The 23,576-nt window shown below is 49.8% G+C and overlaps 1 protein-coding gene across 1 annotated transcript in view; it reads left to right on the forward strand.

Annotated features, from left to right (window-relative positions):
* znf277 (zinc finger protein 277) overlaps positions 1-23,576 on the forward strand; it is a 77,257-nt gene that overhangs the window by 30,666 nt on the left and 23,015 nt on the right. Inside the window, exons 5-6 of the mRNA XM_041216106.1 lie at positions 17,559-17,650; positions 19,013-19,123. Coding sequence (XP_041072040.1) covers positions 17,559-17,650; positions 19,013-19,123 — 203 coding nt within the window. The remainder of the gene's footprint in view (positions 1-17,558; positions 17,651-19,012; positions 19,124-23,576) is intronic.

The raw sequence follows: 23,576 nt of genomic DNA on the forward strand, positions 1-23,576 counted from the left end.
TGATTTTCCTTTCTCAAAACCATGCTGACTCTTCCCTATTGCCTTGTGCTCTTCTAAGTGCCCAGTTATAACCTCCTTAATGATCGATTCTGATAACTTCCCCACAACATGTCAAGCTAACTGTCCTATAGTTTCTGGTTTTCTGCCTCCCTCTCTTCTTGAATACAGGGGTCATATTTGTTACTTTCCAATCTGATGGAACCTTTCCAGAATCTAATGAATTTTGGAAAATTAACACCAGTGCACCGACTACCTCATTAGCCACCTCTTTTAAGACCCTAGGATGCAGGCCATCGGGAGCATGAGACTTGCCAGCCTGCAGCCCCATCAATTTGCTCAGTCCCGTTTCCCTAGTGATTTCAATTTCACCAAACCCCTTTCTAACGTTCACCTCCTGATTTACAGCTGTTACTGGAATATTTTTTGTATCCTCTGTAGTGAACACAGAAGCAAAATATTTGTTTATTTCTTCTGCCATTTCCTTATTATCAACTATTTACTCCCCACTGTCACCCTCTAGAGGACCAGCACTCACTTTACTCACACTTTTCCTTTTTAAGTAACCGTAGAAATGCTTGCTATCCGTTTTTACATTTCTAGCTAGCTTCCTCTCATACTTTTAATTTCTTTCTCCTGATGAACCTTCTAATTATTCTGCCGTTCTTTTATATTCTGTCCAATTATCTGTCCTGCCGCTCATCTTTGCGGAGTTGTCCGCTTTTTCCTTAAGTTTGATGCTTTCCTTAACATCTCTAGTTAACCACAGGTGATGGGTCCTCCCCTCAGAATTTTTCTTTATAGTAGGAATGTACTTATCCTGAATACTCTGAAATATCCCCTGCCACTGCTCTATTGATCTATCCTTTAACCTAGTTTCCCAGTTCACTTCAGCTAGCTCAGCTTTCATCTCCACATAGTTGCCCTTGTTTAAGTTAAAGATACTAGCCTTCAGTCCGCTCTTCTCCCTTTCAAACTGGATGTAAAATTCAATCGTATTGTGGTCGCTGCTACCGAAGGGTGCCTTTACTCTGAGGTCATTAATTAATCCTGTCACGTTACACAATACCAAATCTAATATTACCTGCTCTCTGGTTGGTTCCAGAACATGCTACTCGAAGAAACTATCTGGAAAGCATTCTAAGAACTCCTCATCCAGGCTACTACTGCCGGCCTAATTTTTCCAGTTTATGTGTAGATTAAAATCTGCCATGATTATTGCCGTCCCTTCATCACAAGCACACAATATTTTCTCTTGAATACTTTGTCCTATACTGTGGCTATTGTTCAGGGGCCTGCAGACCACTCCCACTAATTACTTTTTCCCCTACTATTCCTAATCTCCGCCCAAACCAACTCTACATCCTGATATCCTGAACTAAGGTCATCTCTAACTATTGCACCAGTGCCCTCTTTGATTAATAGTGCTACCCCCCCCACCTTTACCTATCTATTCTTCTTTTCGAGCTGGAGCCCCCTCCGTGACCCTTTCGAGCTGGAGCCCCCGCCACCCTCCACGTCCTTTTCGAGCTGGAGCCTCCGCGTCCCTTTCGAGCTGGAGCCTCCGCGTCCCTTTCGAGCTGGAGCCTCCGCGTCCCTTTCGAGCTGGAGCCTCCGCGTCCCTTTCGAGCTGGAGCCTCCGCGTCCCTTTCGAGCTGGAGCCTCCGCGTCCCTTTCGAGCTGGAGCCTCCGCGTCCCTTTCGAGCTGGAGCCTCCGCGTCCCTTTCGAGCTGGAGCCTCCGCGTCCCTTTCGAGCTGGAGCCTCCGCGTCCCTTTCGAGCTGGAGCCTCCGCGTCCCTTTCGAGCTGGAGCCTCCGCGTCCCTTTCGAGCTGGAGCCTCCGCGTCCCTTTCGAGCTGGAGCCTCCGCGTCCCTTTCGAGCTGGAGCCTCCGCGTCCCTTTCGAGCTGGAGCCTCCGCGTCCCTTTCGAGCTGGAGCCTCCGCGTCCCTTTCGAGCTGGAGCCTCCGCGTCCCTTTCGAGCTGGAGCCTCCGCGTCCCTTTCGAGCTGGAGCCTCCGCGTCCCTTTCGAGCTGGAGCCTCCGCGTCCCTTTCGAGCTGGAGCCTCCGCGTCCCTTTCGAGCTGGAGCCTCCGCGTCCCTTTCGAGCTGGAGCCTCCGCGTCCCTTTCGAGCTGGAGCCTCCGCGTCCCTTTCGAGCTGGAGCCTCCGCGTCCCTTTCGAGCTGGAGCCTCCGCGTCCCTTTCGAGCTGGAGCCTCCGCGTCCCTTTCGAGCTGGAGCCTCCGCGTCCCTTTCGAGCTGGAGCCTCCGCGTCCCTTTCGAGCTGGAGCCTCCGCGTCCCTTTCGAGCTGGAGCCTCCGCGTCCCTTTCGAGCTGGAGCCTCCGCGTCCCTTTCGAGCTGGAGCCTCCGCGTCCCTTTCGAGCTGGAGCCTCCGCGTCCCTTTCGAGCTGGAGCCTCCGCGTCCCTTTCGAGCTGGAGCCTCCGCGTCCCTTTCGAGCTGGAGCCTCCGCGTCCCTTTCGAGCTGGAGCCTCCGCGTCCCTTTCGAGCTGGAGCCTCCGCGTCCCTTTCGAGCTGGAGCCTCCGCGTCCCTTTCGAGCTGGAGCCTCCGCGTCCCTTTCGAGCTGGAGCCTCCGCGTCCCTTTCGAGCTGGAGCCTCCGCGTCCCTTTCGAGCTGGAGCCTCCGCGTCCCTTTCGAGCTGGAGCCTCCGCGTCCCTTTCGAGCTGGAGCCTCCGCGTCCCTTTCGAGCTGGAGCCTCCGCGTCCCTTTCGAGCTGGAGCCTCCGCGTCCCTTTCGAGCTGGAGCCTCCGCGTCCCTTTCGAGCTGGAGCCTCCGCGTCCCTTTCGAGCTGGAGCCTCCGCGTCCCTTTCGAGCTGGAGCCTCCGCGTCCCTTTCGAGCTGGAGCCTCCGCGTCCCTTTCGAGCTGGAGCCTCCGCGTCCCTTTCGAGCTGGAGCCTCCGCGTCCCTTTCGAGCTGGAGCCTCCGCGTCCCTTTCGAGCTGGAGCCTCCGCGTCCCTTTCGAGCTGGAGCCTCCGCGTCCCTTTCGAGCTGGAGCCTCCGCGTCCCTTTCGAGCTGGAGCCTCCGCGTCCCTTTCGAGCTGGAGCCTCCGCGTCCCTTTCGAGCTGGAGCCTCCGCGTCCCTTTCGAGCTGGAGCCTCCGCGTCCCTTTCGAGCTGGAGCCTCCGCGTCCCTTTCGAGCTGGAGCCTCCGCGTCCCTTTCGAGCTGGAGCCTCCGCGTCCCTTTCGAGCTGGAGCCTCCGCGTCCCTTTCGAGCTGGAGCCTCCGCGTCCCTTTCGAGCTGGAGCCTCCGCGTCCCTTTCGAGCTGGAGCCTCCGCGTCCCTTTCGAGCTGGAGCCTCCGCGTCCCTTTCGAGCTGGAGCCTCCGCGTCCCTTTCGAGCTGGAGCCTCCGCGTCCCTTTCGAGCTGGAGCCTCCGCGTCCCTTTCGAGCTGGAGCCTCCGCGTCCCTTTCGAGCTGGAGCCTCCGCGTCCCTTTCGAGCTGGAGCCTCCGCGTCCCTTTCGAGCTGGAGCCTCCGCGTCCCTTTCGAGCTGGAGCCTCCGCGTCCCTTTCGAGCTGGAGCCTCCGCGTCCCTTTCGAGCTGGAGCCTCCGCGTCCCTTTCGAGCTGGAGCCTCCGCGTCCCTTTCGAGCTGGAGCCTCCGCGTCCCTTTCGAGCTGGAGCCTCCGCGTCCCTTTCGAGCTGGAGCCTCCGCGTCCCTTTCGAGCTGGAGCCTCCGCGTCCCTTTCGAGCTGGAGCCTCCGCGTCCCTTTCGAGCTGGAGCCTCCGCGTCCCTTTCGAGCTGGAGCCTCCGCGTCCCTTTCGAGCTGGAGCCTCCGCGTCCCTTTCGAGCTGGAGCCTCCGCGTCCCTTTCGAGCTGGAGCCTCCGCGTCCCTTTCGAGCTGGAGCCTCCGCGTCCCTTTCGAGCTGGAGCCTCCGCGTCCCTTTCGAGCTGGAGCCTCCGCGTCCCTTTCGAGCTGGAGCCTCCGCGTCCCTTTCGAGCTGGAGCCTCCGCGTCCCTTTCGAGCTGGAGCCTCCGCGTCCCTTTCGAGCTGGAGCCTCCGCGTCCCTTTCGAGCTGGAGCCTCCGCGTCCCTTTCGAGCTGGAGCCTCCGCGTCCCTTTCGAGCTGGAGCCTCCGCGTCCCTTTCGAGCTGGAGCCTCCGCGTCCCTTTCGAGCTGGAGCCTCCGCGTCCCTTTCGAGCTGGAGCCTCCGCGTCCCTTTCGAGCTGGAGCCTCCGCGTCCCTTTCGAGCTGGAGCCTCCGCGTCCCTTTCGAGCTGGAGCCTCCGCGTCCCTTTCGAGCTGGAGCCTCCGCGTCCCTTTCGAGCTGGAGCCTCCGCGTCCCTTTCGAGCTGGAGCCTCCGCGTCCCTTTCGAGCTGGAGCCTCCGCGTCCCTTTCGAGCTGGAGCCTCCGCGTCCCTTTCGAGCTGGAGCCTCCGCGTCCCTTTCGAGCTGGAGCCTCCGCGTCCCTTTCGAGCTGGAGCCTCCGCGTCCCTTTCGAGCTGGAGCCTCCGCGTCCCTTTCGAGCTGGAGCCTCCGCGTCCCTTTCGAGCTGGAGCCTCCGCGTCCCTTTCGAGCTGGAGCCTCCGCGTCCCTTTCGAGCTGGAGCCTCCGCGTCCCTTTCGAGCTGGAGCCTCCGCGTCCCTTTCGAGCTGGAGCCTCCGCGTCCCTTTCGAGCTGGAGCCTCCGCGTCCCTTTCGAGCTGGAGCCTCCGCGTCCCTTTCGAGCTGGAGCCTCCGCGTCCCTTTCGAGCTGGAGCCTCCGCGTCCCTTTCGAGCTGGAGCCTCCGCGTCCCTTTCGAGCTGGAGCCTCCGCGTCCCTTTCGAGCTGGAGCCTCCGCGTCCCTTTCGAGCTGGAGCCTCCGCGTCCCTTTCGAGCTGGAGCCTCCGCGTCCCTTTCGAGCTGGAGCCTCCGCGTCCCTTTCGAGCTGGAGCCTCCGCGTCCCTTTCGAGCTGGAGCCTCCGCGTCCCTTTCGAGCTGGAGCCTCCGCGTCCCTTTCGAGCTGGAGCCTCCGCGTCCCTTTCGAGCTGGAGCCTCCGCGTCCCTTTCGAGCTGGAGCCTCCGCGTCCCTTTCGAGCTGGAGCCTCCGCGTCCCTTTCGAGCTGGAGCCTCCGCGTCCCTTTCGAGCTGGAGCCTCCGCGTCCCTTTCGAGCTGGAGCCTCCGCGTCCCTTTCGAGCTGGAGCCTCCGCGTCCCTTTCGAGCTGGAGCCTCCGCGTCCCTTTCGAGCTGGAGCCTCCGCGTCCCTTTCGAGCTGGAGCCTCCGCGTCCCTTTCGAGCTGGAGCCTCCGCGTCCCTTTCGAGCTGGAGCCTCCGCGTCCCTTTCGAGCTGGAGCCTCCGCGTCCCTTTCGAGCTGGAGCCTCCGCGTCCCTTTCGAGCTGGAGCCTCCGCGTCCCTTTCGAGCTGGAGCCTCCGCGTCCCTTTCGAGCTGGAGCCTCCGCGTCCCTTTCGAGCTGGAGCCTCCGCGTCCCTTTCGAGCTGGAGCCTCCGCGTCCCTTTCGAGCTGGAGCCTCCGCGTCCCTTTCGAGCTGGAGCCTCCGCGTCCCTTTCGAGCTGGAGCCTCCGCGTCCCTTTCGAGCTGGAGCCTCCGCGTCCCTTTCGAGCTGGAGCCTCCGCGTCCCTTTCGAGCTGGAGCCTCCGCGTCCCTTTCGAGCTGGAGCCTCCGCGTCCCTTTCGAGCTGGAGCCTCCGCGTCCCTTTCGAGCTGGAGCCTCCGCGTCCCTTTCGAGCTGGAGCCTCCGCGTCCCTTTCGAGCTGGAGCCTCCGCGTCCCTTTCGAGCTGGAGCCTCCGCGTCCCTTTCGAGCTGGAGCCTCCGCGTCCCTTTCGAGCTGGAGCCTCCGCGTCCCTTTCGAGCTGGAGCCTCCGCGTCCCTTTCGAGCTGGAGCCTCCGCGTCCCTTTCGAGCTGGAGCCTCCGCGTCCCTTTCGAGCTGGAGCCTCCGCGTCCCTTTCGAGCTGGAGCCTCCGCGTCCCTTTCGAGCTGGAGCCTCCGCGTCCCTTTCGAGCTGGAGCCTCCGCGTCCCTTTCGAGCTGGAGCCTCCGCGTCCCTTTCGAGCTGGAGCCTCCGCGTCCCTTTCGAGCTGGAGCCTCCGCGTCCCTTTCGAGCTGGAGCCTCCGCGTCCCTTTCGAGCTGGAGCCTCCGCGTCCCTTTCGAGCTGGAGCCTCCGCGTCCCTTTCGAGCTGGAGCCTCCGCGTCCCTTTCGAGCTGGAGCCTCCGCGTCCCTTTCGAGCTGGAGCCTCCGCGTCCCTTTCGAGCTGGAGCCTCCGCGTCCCTTTCGAGCTGGAGCCTCCGCGTCCCTTTCGAGCTGGAGCCTCCGCGTCCCTTTCGAGCTGGAGCCTCCGCGTCCCTTTCGAGCTGGAGCCTCCGCGTCCCTTTCGAGCTGGAGCCTCCGCGTCCCTTTCGAGCTGGAGCCTCCGCGTCCCTTTCGAGCTGGAGCCTCCGCGTCCCTTTCGAGCTGGAGCCTCCGCGTCCCTTTCGAGCTGGAGCCTCCGCGTCCCTTTCGAGCTGGAGCCTCCGCGTCCCTTTCGAGCTGGAGCCTCCGCGTCCCTTTCGAGCTGGAGCCTCCGCGTCCCTTTCGAGCTGGAGCCCCCGCGTCCCTTTCGAGCTGGAGCCCCCGCGTCCCTTTCGAGCTGGAGCCCCCGCGTCCCTTTCGAGCTGGAGCCCCCGCGTCCCTTTCGAGCTGGAGCCCCCGCGTCCCTTTCGAGCTGGAGCCCCCGCGTCCCTTTCGAGCTGGAGCCCCCGCGTCCCTTTCGAGCTGGAGCCCCCGCGTCCCTTTCGAGCTGGAGCCCCCGCGTCCCTTTCGAGCTGGAGCCCCCGCGTCCCTTTCGAGCTGGAGCCCCCGCGTCCCTTTCGAGCTGGAGCCCCCGCGTCCCTTTCGAGCTGGAGCCCCCGCGTCCCTTTCGAGCTGGAGCCCCCGCGTCCCTTTCGAGCTGGAGCCCCCGCGTCCCTTTCGAGCTGGAGCCCCCGCGTCCCTTTCGAGCTGGAGCCCCCGCGTCCCTTTCGAGCTGGAGCCCCCGCGTCCCTTTCGAGCTGGAGCCCCCGCGTCCCTTTCGAGCTGGAGCCCCCGCGTCCCTTTCGAGCTGGAGCCCCCGCGTCCCTTTCGAGCTGGAGCCCCCGCGTCCCTTTCGAGCTGGAGCCCCCGCGTCCCTTTCGAGCTGGAGCCTCCGCGTCCCTTTCGAGCTGGAGCCTCCGCGTCCCTTTCGAGCTGGAGCCTCCGCGTCCCTTTCGAGCTGGAGCCTCCGCGTCCCTTTCGAGCTGGAGCCTCCGCGTCCCTTTCGAGCTGGAGCCTCCGCGTCCCTTTCGAGCTGGAGCCTCCGCGTCCCTTTCGAGCTGGAGCCTCCGCGTCCCTTTCGAGCTGGAGCCTCCGCGTCCCTTTCGAGCTGGAGCCCCCGCGTCCCTTTCGAGCTGGAGCCCCCCGCGTCCCTTTCGAGCTGGAGCCCCCGCGTCCCTTTCGAGCTGGAGCCCCCGCGTCCCTTTCGAGCTGGAGCCCCCGCGTCCCTTTCGAGCTGGAGCCTCCGCGTCCCTTTCGAGCTGGAGCCTCCGCGTCCCTTTCGAGCTGGAGCCTCCGCGTCCCTTTCGAGCTGGAGCCCCCGCGTCCCTTTCGAGCTGGAGCCTCCGCGTCCCTTTCGAGCTGGAGCCCCCGCCGCTCTCCGCGTCCCTTTCGAGCTGGAGCCCCCGCCGCTCTCCGCGTCCCTTTCGAGCTGGAGCCCCCGCCGCTCTCCGCGTCCCTTTCGAGCTGGAGCCCCCGCCGCTCTCCGCGTCCTTTTCAAGCGAGAAAAAATGCTCAATAATTGAGAGTAAGCACCAACATATAAAAAATTTAATTACAGATATTGGAACAAATTTAGTTAACAGACATGATAAGTATATATAAACCATGACCCGCAGTTCATGATCATATAATGGTAATCTTAAATTACTTTAGGGTTGCAACTCTGGTTAAAGGCATTCTTGGATGTTCGATCATGATGCCTATTGTTATTGCATTTACTTGTTAATGTTTGGTGCTCTGTAGTTGAGTATTGTTGCTGATGGTTTTGTACCAACGACTGTTGGGTGAGAAGCTCCCAAGAACCCAGAGGTCAAGTCCAAAGAAGGGAAACTGAAGGTGGGGGAGGGATTCATAAACCAGAGGCGGGAGGAACTATGATTCCACAAATAACTAATAGTAACTCACTGAAAATACAATGATAATTGATAGTAATATTGTAGGCATCCAGATTGCCCTCATCATCAAAGGTAATAGAATAACTTGGTAAGTTTACATGTAACTGTTAGTAGTAGGTATAACCCCGATGTATACTACCTATAACTAGTTGTAATCTTATAACCCACTGATAGCGACCCTACATCTACAGTCTGCATTCCCCCACACTACACAAATGCAGTCAGGCTCCATAATCAATGCCACATTTAACAGACCCCATCCCAATTCATGGTTGCAATTTAATTCACCTCCTGAGTTTGGAGGCAGGGTGGCATTTACTCAGGCGGGAGGTTGCTGGGTAGGTACCTTGCCACCTCCCCGCCCCCCTCCCAATTAGGTCTGGGATGAGAAGGCTCATGGACAGCCTTCCCACAGATGCTAATTGAGGCCCTTAAGTGGGCAATTAATGCCCACTTTAGGGCCTCATCCCACTGTCACTGATTTGCTTGCAGCTCACAGGGGGCATCCCTCATTCAAAGGCATAGTGCCTGATTCAGAAACCCACTGTCGGGAAGAGGTGGTCTTGATGAAAGCCACTGCCTGCCCTTTTTACCAACAGCAGCCACATTTGCCAGCAATGGAGAGCTGACAGCCTCTGGCTGCACCTCTTAGCGGGCGGTGTTTCCACCCCTGGGTCTTAAATCCCAGGGATAGCCCGATGCTGGCCAGTTAAGTGTCTGACTGACACTTGGTTCTGTCAGGCCTTGCCCAACGGAAATGATGTGGGACACCTGCCAATTCTCCAGTCGATGGCAAGACCCCATTGCCAAGATTAAATTCTGCCCCATATCTCTTTGGACACTGGATAGGCCTCTGGTTCTGTGTAAAGGTGCCAACTTTGAGCTAGGAGCCTGAGTCAGATGTTGATCTGCCCTTGCATTCGTCATGTCAAAACTGGTCGGTCAACACAGATTGACCCAGACCAAATCAAGATAGCACAGTGGTTGAGCTTCGTGTTAGGAATGTTCCTCAGAGTACATCATCCTAAACTCAACTTTGCACCATCGTTTCTGAAGGCTAAACTCCACGAAGGAAAATTTTCATAGAATAATGTAAATTACAGCACAGGAGACCATTTGGCCCTCAGTGTTTATGCCTGTCTGGCATTTACTCCTCTGGCCCCAACTTCCCACTAACTCCTTTTACTTTCCTCCTTTAAAATTGCATATCCTGTTTCCTTCTACATGATGTTCTATTTGTACACTGATACATTTGGTGAAGCATCACATGGTTTAATAATCCTACAAAAATCCTCCTTCTTTGCCCTTTGCTTCTTCCTGTGAGAATCCGTGGTTGGTAGCCTGCCTTGTACCCCATTCATCCACCAGTGGAAGCACTTTCATTGTTTACCTATAGTGCATTCCCAGGTTCCCCCCCACCCCCAACCACCCCTCGCTCCCCTCTGTTCACTCTGCAACCACCCCCCCCCCACCTTCACCCCCTTTAGCTGCTGCACGTCTGATGCCGCACTCACTCTTCACATTGCTGCTGCCTCTGACTCTGCAACTGTAGAAGCAGAATTTATAATCTCTCTGGAAAGGAAATAGAGAAATATTAAAAGAAAATCTAAGATGGTAAAACTACTTTGTGATTAAAAGCAGCAAGTGATCACCTGCAGGATTGGTTTCAGACATTGAAACCACTACTCCAACCACCCAACCAAGAAAAAAAACTTAACAAAAATTAAAAATTGTAACTAATATATATAATCTGATTATTGAAGTAGGCATAAAGTATTATTACTCTGTAATGAATCAAATCAAGCTATGTTTAGAAATGTGGACCAAATCCATAAATGTCATGGTGTATCCTTATTTCACAAGAAAAGTTCTATTATAAGTAGCACAAATGTAAATAATTATAGTTAAAACCATACTTTCAGAAAATGAACACACTCTTTTAAATATAAACAGCATCTCGATGAAAAAGAATCATCAATAACTTATATTTCTGTGAAAAAATGTATTATAGTAGTTCACAAATTACAAATTTCTCAGCACAAGTTGTTTTTGCCTAGCCTGAAATAACAGGAATTTCCTGTTATCCGTTGGTTTTTGGACTGAAGCCTGTGGTCTGATTTCTAATTGCTTAATTCAAATGTTGAAAGATAATGGAGATATAAAAGCATAACTCAAAGCACAAGTTTTGCATTATTTTCCTGGAACTTTTTAAATATGAAGAACAAAAAAGGAAATAATTGGCATTTATATAGCACCTTGTCACAACCTCAGGATTCCCCAAAGCACTATACAAACTATTAGTTATTTTCTGATGTGTCGTGACTATTGTTCTGCAGGTAAACATAGCTCCCTGTATACAAACAACAAAGATGCACAACCAGCAAAGAACTGACCACAGCATTTTTTTTTGTGTGAGGAATATTGGCCAGAGCACAGAATTTCCATACTCCTCCCTGAATAATACCCTGGATTATTTTATGTCCATCCAAGGAAGCAGACCAGCCGACATTTTTTTGTCTCATTCAAAGCCACCTCAGACATTGAAGCACTGCCTCAGTACTGCACTAGTTGTCAGTGTGTAATATATGCTCAAGGACAGTGAGGCATGAAACTATCACCTTCTGACTTCTATCAGAATCTCAGCAACTGAGGTAAGTGCCATGTCACCAAACAAAAGTCTCCCTGAAGTTGCAAACAAGAATATCACACAGTGCTAAGATACTTTTCATAATTACCTTCCATCCGATAAATCCATTAACCTTGGGGTCACAGATAAAGAAAGCACAATGTGGAGAATCTCACTAATGTTGTAGCCCTGTTTCTGACCTGTGTGCCTTTTGTATGTGGGATTAGCGAATTTATCTTAGTTGTTTTTCATGGCATTGCACATTTTTAGCATGAAAGTTTTGAACTAATCTGCTCATTTATTAATAAACTCTTCATGTACCCTACAATGTTTCTGCATAAATCCTGCAATGGGGTAACCCCAGATCTTTTGGAAACTACCATGAGCACAAGGATTGCAGTTTCCCCACTTATTACCAACAAGGAAACACACCAGTGGAATGTTTGATCATAGCCCATCCCTTGTCAGAATTCAACCATTTGGCTTAATTAAACAGTGAACCAAACGATGCATGATTCATTTCATCTGTAAAGGGTAATGCGAATGGGTATTGGCTTTATTTTATTCTTTCATGGAATGTGGACATCACTGGCTAGGCCAGCATTTATTGCCCATCCCTAATTGTCCTTGAGAAGGTAGTGGTGAGCCTCGGCCTTGAACTGTCGCAGTCAATCTGGTGTAGGCACATCTACGGTGCTGTTAGAAAGGGAGTTCCAATTTTTTGACCCACTGACAGTGGATGAACAGTGATTATCGTTCCAAATCAGGATGGTGAGTGGCTTGGAGGAGAATTTGCAAGTGGTGGTGTTCCCATGCATCTGCTGCCATTATCCTTTTTGGTGGCAGAGGTTGCAGGTTTGGAAGATGCTATCGAAAGAGCCTTGGTGAATTGTGCAGTGCATCTTGTAGATGGTACACACTGCTGCCACTGTGCATTGGTGGTGGAAGGAGTGAATGTTGGAGATGGTGGATGGGGTACCAAACAAGTAGGCCAATTTGTCCTGGATGGTGTCGAGTTTCTTGAGTGTTGTTGGAGCTGCAGTCATTGAGGCAAGTGTGCCACCACACTTCTGACTTGTACCTTGCAAATGGTGGACAGGCTTTGGGGCGCCAGCAGGTGTGTTACTCACCACAGAATTCCCAGCCTCTTACCTGCCCTTGTAGCCATGGTATTTGTATGGCTGGTCCTATTCAGCTTCTGTTCAGTGGTAAGCCCCAGGATGTTGATAGTGGGGAATTCAGTGATGATGATGCCAGTAAATGTCATGGGGAGATGGTTGGATTCTCTCTTGTTGAAGATCACTGCCTCGCACTTAAATGTCACAAATGTAACTTGCCACTTAATCAGTCCAAGCCTGAATATTGTCCAGGTCTTGCTGCACATGGATGTGGACTGCTTCAGAGGATTCGCGAATGGTGCTAAACACTGTGCAATCATCAGCAAACATCCCCACTTCTGACCTTATGGTGGAAGGAAAGCCATTGATGAAGCAGCTGAAGATGGTTGGGCCTGGGACACTACCCTGAGGAACTCGTGCTGTGATGTTCCTGGGACATCTTATTCACACCATTAAAAATGATATGGCTGCACTAATTGGAACTAATATATTAATCTCATCAGATTTAACAAGTGATTTCATCTTCTGGTTTACTTTCAAAAATGGACCTGCTTGAAACTTGTAGTATTCTGGACCTTTTGAATGGTTATACTTTCTGCACTTGCAAAGTGTTTCAGTGCCTTTTACTAAAAAGAATGAGTCAACCCACTCTGCTTTTGCATGATGCTAGCAAATATTTATCATGAAAATGATTATTCAATGTCTGAGGGACATAGCCTATAATTATCCATTCTGTGCTTCCTTCACCTGTGGCCCCCAACTGGAAGTATTGATTGTTGAATGTATCTGCTTGGAAGGCTATTGTGCAAGTATCATAGCACGATATGATTTTTTTTCTGCCACTTCAAAAAGACATTTCTTTACTGAAAATTGTAATTAATGTTACCAAGTATCAGCTTACCTCAGTTGGCATAAAACAGGCTTGGTTTTCCAATACAAAAACAGAATTACCTGGGAAAAACTCAGCAGGTCTGGCAGCACCAGCGGAGAAGAAAAGAGTTGACATTTCGAGTCCTCATGACCCTTCAACAGAACTAGGTGAATCCAAGGAGAGGGGTGAAATATAAGCTGGTTTAAGGTTGGGGGGGATGGGGGGTGGTGGGGATTTGGGAGGGGGAGAGAAGTGGAGGGGGGGGTGTGGTTGTAGGGACAAGGGGACAAGCAAGCAGTGATAGGAGCAGATAATCAAAAGATGTCACAGACAAAAGAACAAAAGAACACAGAGGTGTTGAAGTTGGTGATATTATCTAAACAAATGTGCTAATTAAGAATGGATGGTAGGGCACTCAAGGTATAGCTCTAGTGGGGGTGGGGGGAGCATAAAAGATTTAAAAATAATGGAAATAGGTGGGAAAAGAAAAATCTATATAAATTATTGGAAAAAACAAAAGAAAGGGGGAAGAAACAGAAAGGGGGTGGGGATGGAGGAGGGAGTTCAAGACCTAAAGTTGTTGAATTCAATATTCAGTCCAAAAGGCAGTAAAGTGCCTAGTCGGAAGATGAGGTGCTGTTCCTCCAGTTTGCATTGGGCTTCACTGGAACAATGCAGCATGCTAAGGACAGACATGTGGGCAAGAGAGCAGGGTGGAGTGTTAAAATGGCAAGCGACAGGGAGGTTTGGGTCATTCTTGCGGACAGACCGCAGGTGTTCTGCAAAGCGGTCACCCAGTTTACGTTTGGTCTCTCCAATGTAGAGGAGACCGCATTGGGAGCAACAAATGCAGTAGACTAAGTTGGGGGAAATGCTAGTGAAATGCTGCTTCACTTGAAAGGAGTGTTTGGGCCCTTGGACGATGAGAGAGGAAGTGAAGGGGCAGGTGTTGCATCTTTTGCGTGGGCCTGGGGTGGTGCCATCGGTGGGGGTTGAGGAGTAGGGGGTGATGGAGGAGTGGACCAGGGTGTCCCGGAGGGAACGATCCCTTCGGAATGCCACCGGAGGGGTGAAGGGAAGATGTGTTTGGTGGTGGCATCATGCTGGAGTTGGCGGAAATGGCGGAGGATGATCCTTTGAATGCGGAGGCTGGTGGGGTGATAAGTGAGGACAAGGGGGACCCTATCATGTTTCTGGGATGGAGGAGAAGGCGTGAGGGCGGATGCGCGGGAGATGGGCCGGACACGGTTGAGGGCCCTGTCAACGATCGTGGGTGGAAAACCTCAGTTAAGGAAGAAGGAGGACATGTCAGAGGAACTGTTTTTGAAGGTAGCATCATCAGAACAGATGCGACGGAGGCGAAGGAACTGAGAGAATGGGATGGAGTCCTTACAGGAAGCGGGGTGTGAGGAGCTGTAGTCGAGGTAGCTGTGGGAGTCGGTAGGCTTATAATGGATATTGGTGGACAGTCTATCACCAGAGATTGAGACAGAGAGGTCAAGGAAGGGAAGGGAAGTGTCAGAGATGGACCACGTGAAAATGATGAAGGTGTGGAGATTGGAAGCAAAATTAATACATTTTTCCAAGTCCCGACAAGAGCTTGAAGCAGTACCGAAGTAATCATCGATGTACAGGAGAAAGAGTTGTGGAAGGGGGCCGGAGTAGGACTGGAACAAGGAATGTTCCACATACCCCATAAAGAGACAGACATAACTGGGGCCCATGCGGGTACCCATAGCCACACCTTTTATTTGCAGGAAGTGAGAGGAGTTGAAGGAGAAATTGTTCAGTGTGAGAACAAGTTCAGCCAGACGGAGGAGAGTAGTGGTGCATGGGGATTGTTCGTGCCTCTGTTCGAGGAAGAAGCTAAGGGCCCTGAGACCATCCTGGTGGGGGATGGAGGTGTAGAGGGATTGGACGTCCATGGTGAAGAGGAAGCGGTTGGGGCCAGGGAACTAGAAATTGTTGATGTGACGTAAGGTGTCAGAGGAATCACGGATGTCGGTGGGAAGGGACTGGACAAGGGGAGAGAGAAATGGAGTCAAGATAACGAGAAATGAGTTCTGTGGGGCAGGAGTAAGCTGAGACGATCGGTCTACCGGGACCGTTCTGTTTGTGGATTTTGGGTAGAAGCGGGCCGTCCAAGGTTGGGTGACTATCAGGTTGGAAGCTGTGGGAGGAAGATCCCCAGAGGAGATGAGGTCAGTGACAGTCCTGGAAACAATGGCTTGATGTTCAGTGGTGGGGTCATGGTCCAGGGAGCGGTAGGAGGAAGTGTCTGCGAGTTGACGCTCAGCCTCTGCGAGGTAGAGGTCAGTGCACCAGACAACAACAGCACCACCCTTGTCAGCGGGTTTGATGACAATGTCAGGGTTGGACCTGAGAGAACGGAGTGCAGGAAGTTCAGAGAGAGAGAGAGATTAGAATGGGTGAGAGGAGCAGAGAAATTGAGACGACTAATGTCGTGCTGACAGTTCTCAATGAAAAGATCAAGAGAAGGTAAGAATCCAGAGTGTGGGGTCCAGGTGGAGGGAGAATATTGGAGGTGGGTAAAAGGATCCGTTGAACGGGGAGAGGACTCCTGCCCAAAGAAGTGAGCCCGGAGACAAAGATGGCGGAAGAAGAGTTCAGCATCGTGCTGAACTCGAAATTCATTGAGATGAGGGCGTAAGGGTATGAAACTAAGTCCTTTGCTAAGCACTGAATGTTCAGAGTCGGAGAGGGGAAGGTCAGGGGGTATAGTGAATACACGGCTGGGGCTGGGATTGGAAGGTGGGGTGGGGCCGGAGGGATAGGCAGGAGTGGACGGTCCTAGAAGGGTGTTGGTGTCGATGAGTTGTTGGAGCTTGCGTTCCAATGGTTTTCCAATGCCAGACCTGAGTTCACCATATCAAGCAGTACTCCCTCACTCTGCCCACTCTACGGTCAAATCCTCCTACTATTATTCAGATCATTTTGGAAGGTAAAGAAAAGCTAAGACATTCAACAAATGTCTCTGTGGTCCTTTTCCCTGCCTTTCTGTATCTCCAAAGTCAAGTGGGTGGAATGTCTGGACTTTTTCATCTCATTGCAATGATCCATGCAGGTGATTCAGCCATCACAACTTCATCCTCCCTTGTCCCCAACCTCTTATTACTCCACCTTATTCTCTGTCTCATCTTCATTCAGCACTTAGCAGTTTATCTACTCTGCGATGCACCTCCTGCTGCTTTGGTACCCTTCCTATCCAGCACCTCATCACACAATTGCCTTTCTTTACCTCAAAGATTGCTCTTTGTATGGGAACCATTCATCTCCCCTTCATCAGTCTTGTAGCCAACCTCCTCCTCGGATAGCATACCCCGAGCGCTTCCATTCTCTCCAACTTTAGGACGGCTGTCAAGACCAAAAGGTTCTCCAACATAAGAGATTAGATCAACTGTGGTCTCTTGTCATCAGAAAAGAGGTAAATTAAGATGCAATCTGCTGGAGTTCCCAAAAATTGAGGGGTTTTGATGAAATAAAATTAAGAGTTTGAGATTTTTATTTAATGCAGCAGGACATTCAAAGTTTCATGAGAAACAGTGAATGAAGCAGAATCCATAATACTTTTCAGCAGAAATAAATAAATACTTGAAAAAGAAAATTTGTATTTGTAAAAGGCGACAAAGAAAAACTAGGAAAATAGAGTAACTGAAAATGCTCTCTCCGAGTTGGGGTGAGCACAATTACCCAAATACCCTTCTGTATTGTAAACTGATCTCTAACCTCCCTTTTTTAGGAGACCCTGGAATTTGTTGTCATCAGCCAACTCCATGTTTACCTCTAAAGTCTGGTTTTCGTCCTGTTCATTGTATTGAGCAAATTCAGCAAAGTAATCAATGATATCCTTTTTTTGCAATCTTTGCCCCTTTCGAGCCTGCTACACAGGAACAGGAGACCAATCAACCCCTCGAGCCTGTTGCACAGGAACAGGAGGAGGCCATTCAGGCCCTTGAGTCTGTTGAACAGGAGGAGGCCGTTAACATTCCTTGTCCTTTCCAAAGCATTCGACTACTTTATTCCCCTCTACTGTTTCTCCTTCATGGACAATCTCAGCAGAATCACTGTCGCCTACTTTTACTCTTCCTTATCCAATAGTACTTCTCCAGTAAAGCCTTACTTTCACAACGCACTTGGCTACCACCATAATGCCCCCAAGATTCTGTCTTTAACTCCCTCTTCTCTTTGTTTAAATATTGCCCGTCAGTGACATTTACCATAGGCATGTAGTCTGCTTCTATCTGTCTTGATGACATCCAGTTCTTTCTATTCACCACCATCCTCAACTTCATGACCATCTGTGTTGGCGGCTGCTCAGTATCAAGTTATTGATCAACCAGAGCATCTTCGAGTTGAACAACTAGAAAATCAAATCCATTTTATTTGACTTCTGCTAGGACCTGCATACTTCTTGCAGCTGATTTTCTCAAGGGTCTCCTCAAAAAAACTTTTTTGACCATAATTTAGTCATCCCTCCTAATTCTTCTTAAACTGTTTAATATCTGTTTCTCATCTTTGAAAGACTGCAGGATATTTTCTGTTTAAAAAATGTGTTTGAAATACAATTTGTTGTGTTGTCTTTACTTGTTAGCTTTTTCTCTGAGCATAGATCATTCATTGTTAGTTTGAGTATTCTTTACATCGATGTTCTGTAAGAACATGCATTTGATGAAAGTTAAATAAGAATATTATCCAGTCAGCAACAACTTTACAGATTGCTTGATTTTGTCTATTTCTTCCCTCATTGTTCTCTAGGATAAAAATAACATGGTCAGCATGAATTTTCTGACTCACTTCCTTTTTCACAGGAAGAGGTTTTGGAACAACAACAGCAGGAAAGGAATGACAGCAACTTTGCTCGTATCTGTATGTTTTGTAATGAAGAATTTGCAGGAAACAGGTCTGTACTTTGTGAAGTAGCTGTGCTTTTTTTTAATCCTGGGAATGTTCAAATGACTTTTATGAAATATCCCAGTTCCTTTTTTTAATAGATAACTTTTTTTCCGCCAAACTTAGGCCTTTTATGAGAATGACATTACAAAACATTAAACTCGTTGCCACTTGGATCTGTTGCATTGTTGCACAACATTATTCCATATTCCACTGATTACTGAGAGAATTCCAAAACACAAATTTTTTTTCCATATATTTATGTGATCATGCTGGGGGTACTGGTTAGCTTAGTTGGCTAGATGGCTGGTGTGTGCTTTAATTCCCATTCCATCTGAGGTTGACCAGCACTTGGAACTGGAAGCAATAGCAAACCATCACTGAGAAAAACTGCAAAGAAAACAGCTCAGTTTGAAGCATCAGCAGACAGAGCGAAAGACCTACCTTCATGCAGAGCAAATATGATTAAATGAATGAATAACGTATCACGTATATGTGATTTTCTTTACCCTCTGTAACAAATTGTGGTCAGACATAACTTGGTTTTCAAATTAAGTGGCCTTTGCTCACCTCGCTTGCGTTCTCTCTCTCTCTCTCTCTCTCTCTCTCTCTCTCTCTCAACCTCTCTATCTGTCTTTCTGTCTCCCTCTCTCTTTCTGTCTCCCTCTCTCTCCTCCGCCTGGCCCCCTCTCTCTCCTCCGCCTGGCCCCCTCTCTCTCCTCCGCCTGGCCCCCTCTCTCTCCTCCGCCTGGCCCCCTCTCTCTCCTCCGCCTGGCCCCCTCTCTCTCCTCCGCCTGGCCCCCCCTCTCTCCTCCGCCTGGCCCCCCCTCTCTCCTCCGCCTGGCCCCCCCTCTCTCCTCCGCCTGGCCCCCCCTCTCTCCTCCGCCTGGCCCCCCCTCTCTCCTCCGCCTGGCCCCCCCTCTCTCCTCCGCCTGGCCCCCCCTCTCTCCTCCGCCTGGCCCCCTCTCTCTCCTCCGCCTGGCCCTCTCTCTCTCCTCCGCCTGGCCCCCCCCCTCTCTCTGTCTCTGCCTTGTTTGCTGAGATTGGGGTCTTCTAGTAGAAATTTCAGTGAAAAGAATTGAAAAAATGCACAGGTGATTATATTCATTTGTACTGCTGTGTAATATGTTTGTTTTGGTTTGTTTGGTGAATTAAATTTTGTCCATGAAGCATTTTGTGTCATTGATGTCCAACTTTAAAAAGGGTTTTAATTTTTTTTTTAACTTTTTGTTAAGTTGTAAATGTGACTCTATTCTAAAAGTACAAAAGTAGTAACTCACCTATGTTAATACAACTTTATACCATAAAAGTGAAAATGCAAGGACTTAAACCATTATTTTTCATTGAAGTTTTATTTTAAATGTATATTCAGGGCTATTCTCTTCAACCATATGGCTAAAGATCATTCTTTCAATGTGGGCCTACCAGACAATATTGTGTACTGCAATGAATTCCTAGACTTGGTGCAGAAGAAAATGGATAAGTATGCACATTTTAAACTTTTAGAATAGACATGTAAAAGCAAAGATGGAGCTCCATTAAAGTGTGGTGGGATACAGAAACATAGTTTTAGTCCCACATTTCTGCTTTCATTATCACAGTTTCATTGCAAGGGGATGGCAGTGGCATAGTGGTATTGTCACTGGACTTGTATTTCAGAGACTCAGGGTAATGCTCTCTGAGCCAGGGTTCAAATCACACCACAGCAGATAGTGAAATTTTAATTCAATAAAAATCTGGAATTAGAAGTCGGATGACCATGAAACCATTGCCAATTTGTCATAAAAGCCTATCTTGTTCACTCATGTCCTCACTTGGCCTGGCCTACACGTGACCCCAGATCCACAAGAATGTGGTTGACCCTTAAATTAAGGCTAGGCAATCAGGCCTCGCCAGCAGTGTTGACATCCCATGGACTAGTTTTTACAAGAAAATCACGTTACTGCATCTTTCAACTGTCCTTGTTTGCCTTATGTTCATGCAGTTTCCTGGATTGATCACTGAAGTGGTCACAGCTCCCAACATGACCCAGTGCACACACTTTCCTAAAGTTCTTTTGATAACAAGATAGGCCATTAACCAAGTATATCAGAACTTGATCATTGTTACCCCTCTTTCAGGTCGATTATGCACAAGTATCAGTGTTAAGCCAGGAAATAGCATCAAACATAAACATTTTGGTACTTTTGTTTTGTCCCAAAACGTTTATGTTTGATGCTATTTCCTGGCTTAATATTGATACTTGTGCATCATCGACCTGAAAGAGGGGTAACAATGATCAAGTTCTAATACACTTGGTTAATGGTCTAGTTGTCAATCTAAAGAACTTTAGGAAAGTGTGTGCACTGGGTCATGTTGGGAGCTGTGGCCACTTCAGTGATCAGTCCACGAAACTGCATGAACATAAGGCAAACAAGGACAGTTTAAAGATGCAGTAATGTGATGTTTTGTAAAAACTAGTTCATGTGATATCAACACTGCTGGCTAGGCCTGATTGCCTAGCCCTAATTTAAGAGTCAACCACATTCTTGTGGATCTGGTGGAAGGGACCCTTCCCTCCCACCCCGCCCCCATTAGAGCTATCTGACCCTTGCTCGTCCTGTTTTCTACCCTTAATATCACCATTAGCACACTTCTTAGCTAATATCACCACCGTCAACACCTCTTTGTCCTTTTGTCTATGACATCTTTTGGCAATCTCCACCTAACACTGGTCCTTTATCCAGCTTTACCTGTCCCACCCACTGCCAGCACACACACACACACACAGCCCCCCCCCCCCCCCACAAACCAGCTTATATTTCACCTCTTTTCTACTTTTCCTTAGTTCTGCTGAAGAGTCATACGGACTCAAAACATTAACTGTATTCCTCTCCGCAGATGCTGTCAGACCTGCTGAGTTTTTCCAGATATTTTTGTTTTTGTTTTGGATTTCCAGCGTCTGCAGTTTTTTGCTTTTATAAACATTTTGGGATTCCCTTTGCGTAAGTTTTGGTTGGAGCATGAATGTTTATATAATTGTCTAAAGGGATTTCTGTTTATGGAATTTGCATTCATTAAATCAACCATGTGCTTATTTATTGCTTGGGACTAGATTGAGCCCACTTCCTATCTTATTCCTTATCCTTTCTCAGGAATACAATTTTTTTTTTGTTCTTTGCTCCCAGTAATGTAGGACCTATTTAGGTGTTTGAGGTACATGGGTTTCCTTTCATTCTCTTTATATTTACTCAGCAATTGGAATACATTGCCAATTTGCTCATTCACACTTTACCAGACAAACACTGTGGGCCAAATTTAAACTCTGTACAAGTGAATGGGCTTTGAGTGATTTAAAATCAATGTAATTGTGTGCTCTTAAGCTACTGTTCCCCCCAAAACAGCCATTTTTTTCATCTTTTTTGCATAGATTTATTGTTTTGGTCAACTCTAATTTGTGGGAGGAGCAGCTTTATTTCTTTATCTGCTTATGATGGGCTAATGTCCCCGCATCCAATCAAAAGTCACTTATTTCACTTGTCTCAGAGCACATTTCCACAAACTTATTTCCACTGAAAGGCTTTGAAGATATGTACTTCCCCCCACCTTCTTTGCAACAGCATAGCCCTAGCTCACCATGACCAGAACCATAGGAAATCTGACAATATTAATAAAAACTGAGCAATGTCCCAGTGATCAAAAAGCCTATTTGGTCGCAAGCCCCTCTCTCTCTCTCTCACTCTCTCTCTCACTCTCTCTCTCACTCTCTCTCTCACTCTCTCTCTCCCTCTCTCTCTCCCTCCCTCCCTCCCTCCCTCCATCCCTCCCTCCCCCTCCCTCCCTCCCTCCCTCCCTCCCTTGAAACATCAGAAAAGGTGGTAGCCTACAAATTAATCTGTCTAGATAGCAATGGATTAGTAAGCAGACTTGTTGGCATTAGTGTAACTTGTTATCTTAATTTCCAAGTTTTCCTGTCCAAAAAATAAGCAAGTGTTAACCTAGGGGATGCCAGTATTGTTGCTAACATACCTAACAGCTGGTAAATAGTATGAACGTTGACTCAATGGTAATCTCTTTATTTTGTTGTATCTACACACCAGCTGCAGTACTTCAAAAAGGCTGCTCACCACCTTCTCAAGGGCAGGCCATAAGACATAGGAGCACCGGCCCATCGAGTCTGCTCCGCCATTCAATCATGGCTGATAAGTTTCTCAACCCCATTCTCCTGCCTTCTCCCAGTAACCTTTGATCCCCTTACCAATCAAGAACCTATCTATCTCAGTCTTAAATACACTCCATGACCTGGCCTCCACAGCCTTCTGTGGCAATGAATTCCACAGATTCACCACTCTCTGGCTAAAGAAGTTTCTCCTCATCTCTGTTCTAAAAGCAGTGAGGATTGGGCAATAAATACTGATCTTGTCAACAGTCCCATGAACCAGTAAATTAAAAGAAGTTTTACCAGTTTATATTCTTTCACAGATTTTCCTTTGCAGGTGCTTCTATAATTTAAACCTTAGAAAATAAAGCCGTACTGGTGCACATGAAATTGAGGACCTGAAATTTCAAGGTTTTTTGGGCTCAAACTTCATGACTTTGAGGTGAACACTGGACATAAGAGTTAATACCCATTCCAGAATTGTCTGCTGGCAGAGGATGTGGCCACCCGACAGAGGTGTTTGTATGCAAATGAGGGCAAAAACAGCTTTTCCTAAAATTACTGCATTTACACTAAAATTGCAACAGATTAAATTTAGCTAAGAGATTGACTCTCATCCCTTGTCAAATCAGGAAATGGTTGAATTCATAAGTGTTGTGGAGTATCAAAAGATGCTCAACACATAGTGAGCTGTAGGTGAATCAAACAGTTTTATTCAATACAAGTACGCGTACAGGGAAATGTTCTCTCAGCATGCTCCAAGGGGCTATGCAAAGGTGCAGTTTCCGTCATATATTTATACCATCTTTGTGATACTTCATCACTAACTCACATTCTTATCTTGTCTGTCTAGTTCATTATGTCCACAATTACAGTTAAGTTTATAAACTAGTCACGGAATTACCTGACCTTTAACATAAACAATGCCCGCATTTAGTGAATCACGAATGTTGCTTTATCTATTCTGACGATTTACTACATTGTCCAGTCATCTGCATACCTTGGCCTGGCCCTGAAGGTCACACTTCTTAGCTTATTATGGCCTGACCCATAGTTCAGCCATCAACTTCCTGGCCTGGGCCAAAGGTCACAAACTCTGGTGTTTTCTTTAATGGTAAACAATTTTAAAAATCTTGAACCAGCATTTGGGCAAACCTGGGTAATCCCATGGTACACCACTTCAACACACTCCAAATGTTGACAAACATTTTGAAACATCAGTTTTGACAAAAACAATTAGAAAAATCTCTTCTCAGCTATGCTAGAGGAGGATTTTACAAGCTGCCTTTCACCAGTTTTATGAGAGAAGTCTTTTCTTCCCAGCCTTCTGACATAAAACCCTTCCCAAGGGGCTCTCAATGGGTATAAAAGACAGAACAAGAGCACTAAGAAGAAGAAATGGCAGAGACACAGATAAAGCTGCACAACAGAAGAAATTTAAACCAGCTTTACGCTCCCAGCAGAGTCTACACACAGTACTGCTCTCTTGATGGTGTCCATCTAAAGAGATGTGCTTAAGGAGACATGGATGTAAATATGTCTCATGTTACAAACTGGCCTCCAAACACCCTTTCAAACACACAGAAAATGAAAAAATAAATTTACTCTGGAGCACTGGTTTTACTATATGCAAATTTACAAACAGCACTTATTTTTACCATTGTTCCTACCCTGAGTGCCTTTTTGTTCTCTTTTTAAGCCTGATATGATGTACCTCAGGCCTTGCTGCAAGGTGGGATGTCAGGAGGACTTGGCTCTGCCAAGGTCTTCTCAGCTTAATATTTTGGGACTCAGGTAG

This window comes from Carcharodon carcharias, chromosome 21 (genome assembly GCF_017639515.1).
Source record: "Carcharodon carcharias isolate sCarCar2 chromosome 21, sCarCar2.pri, whole genome shotgun sequence".
Classification (NCBI taxonomy): domain Eukaryota; kingdom Metazoa; phylum Chordata; class Chondrichthyes; order Lamniformes; family Lamnidae; genus Carcharodon; species Carcharodon carcharias.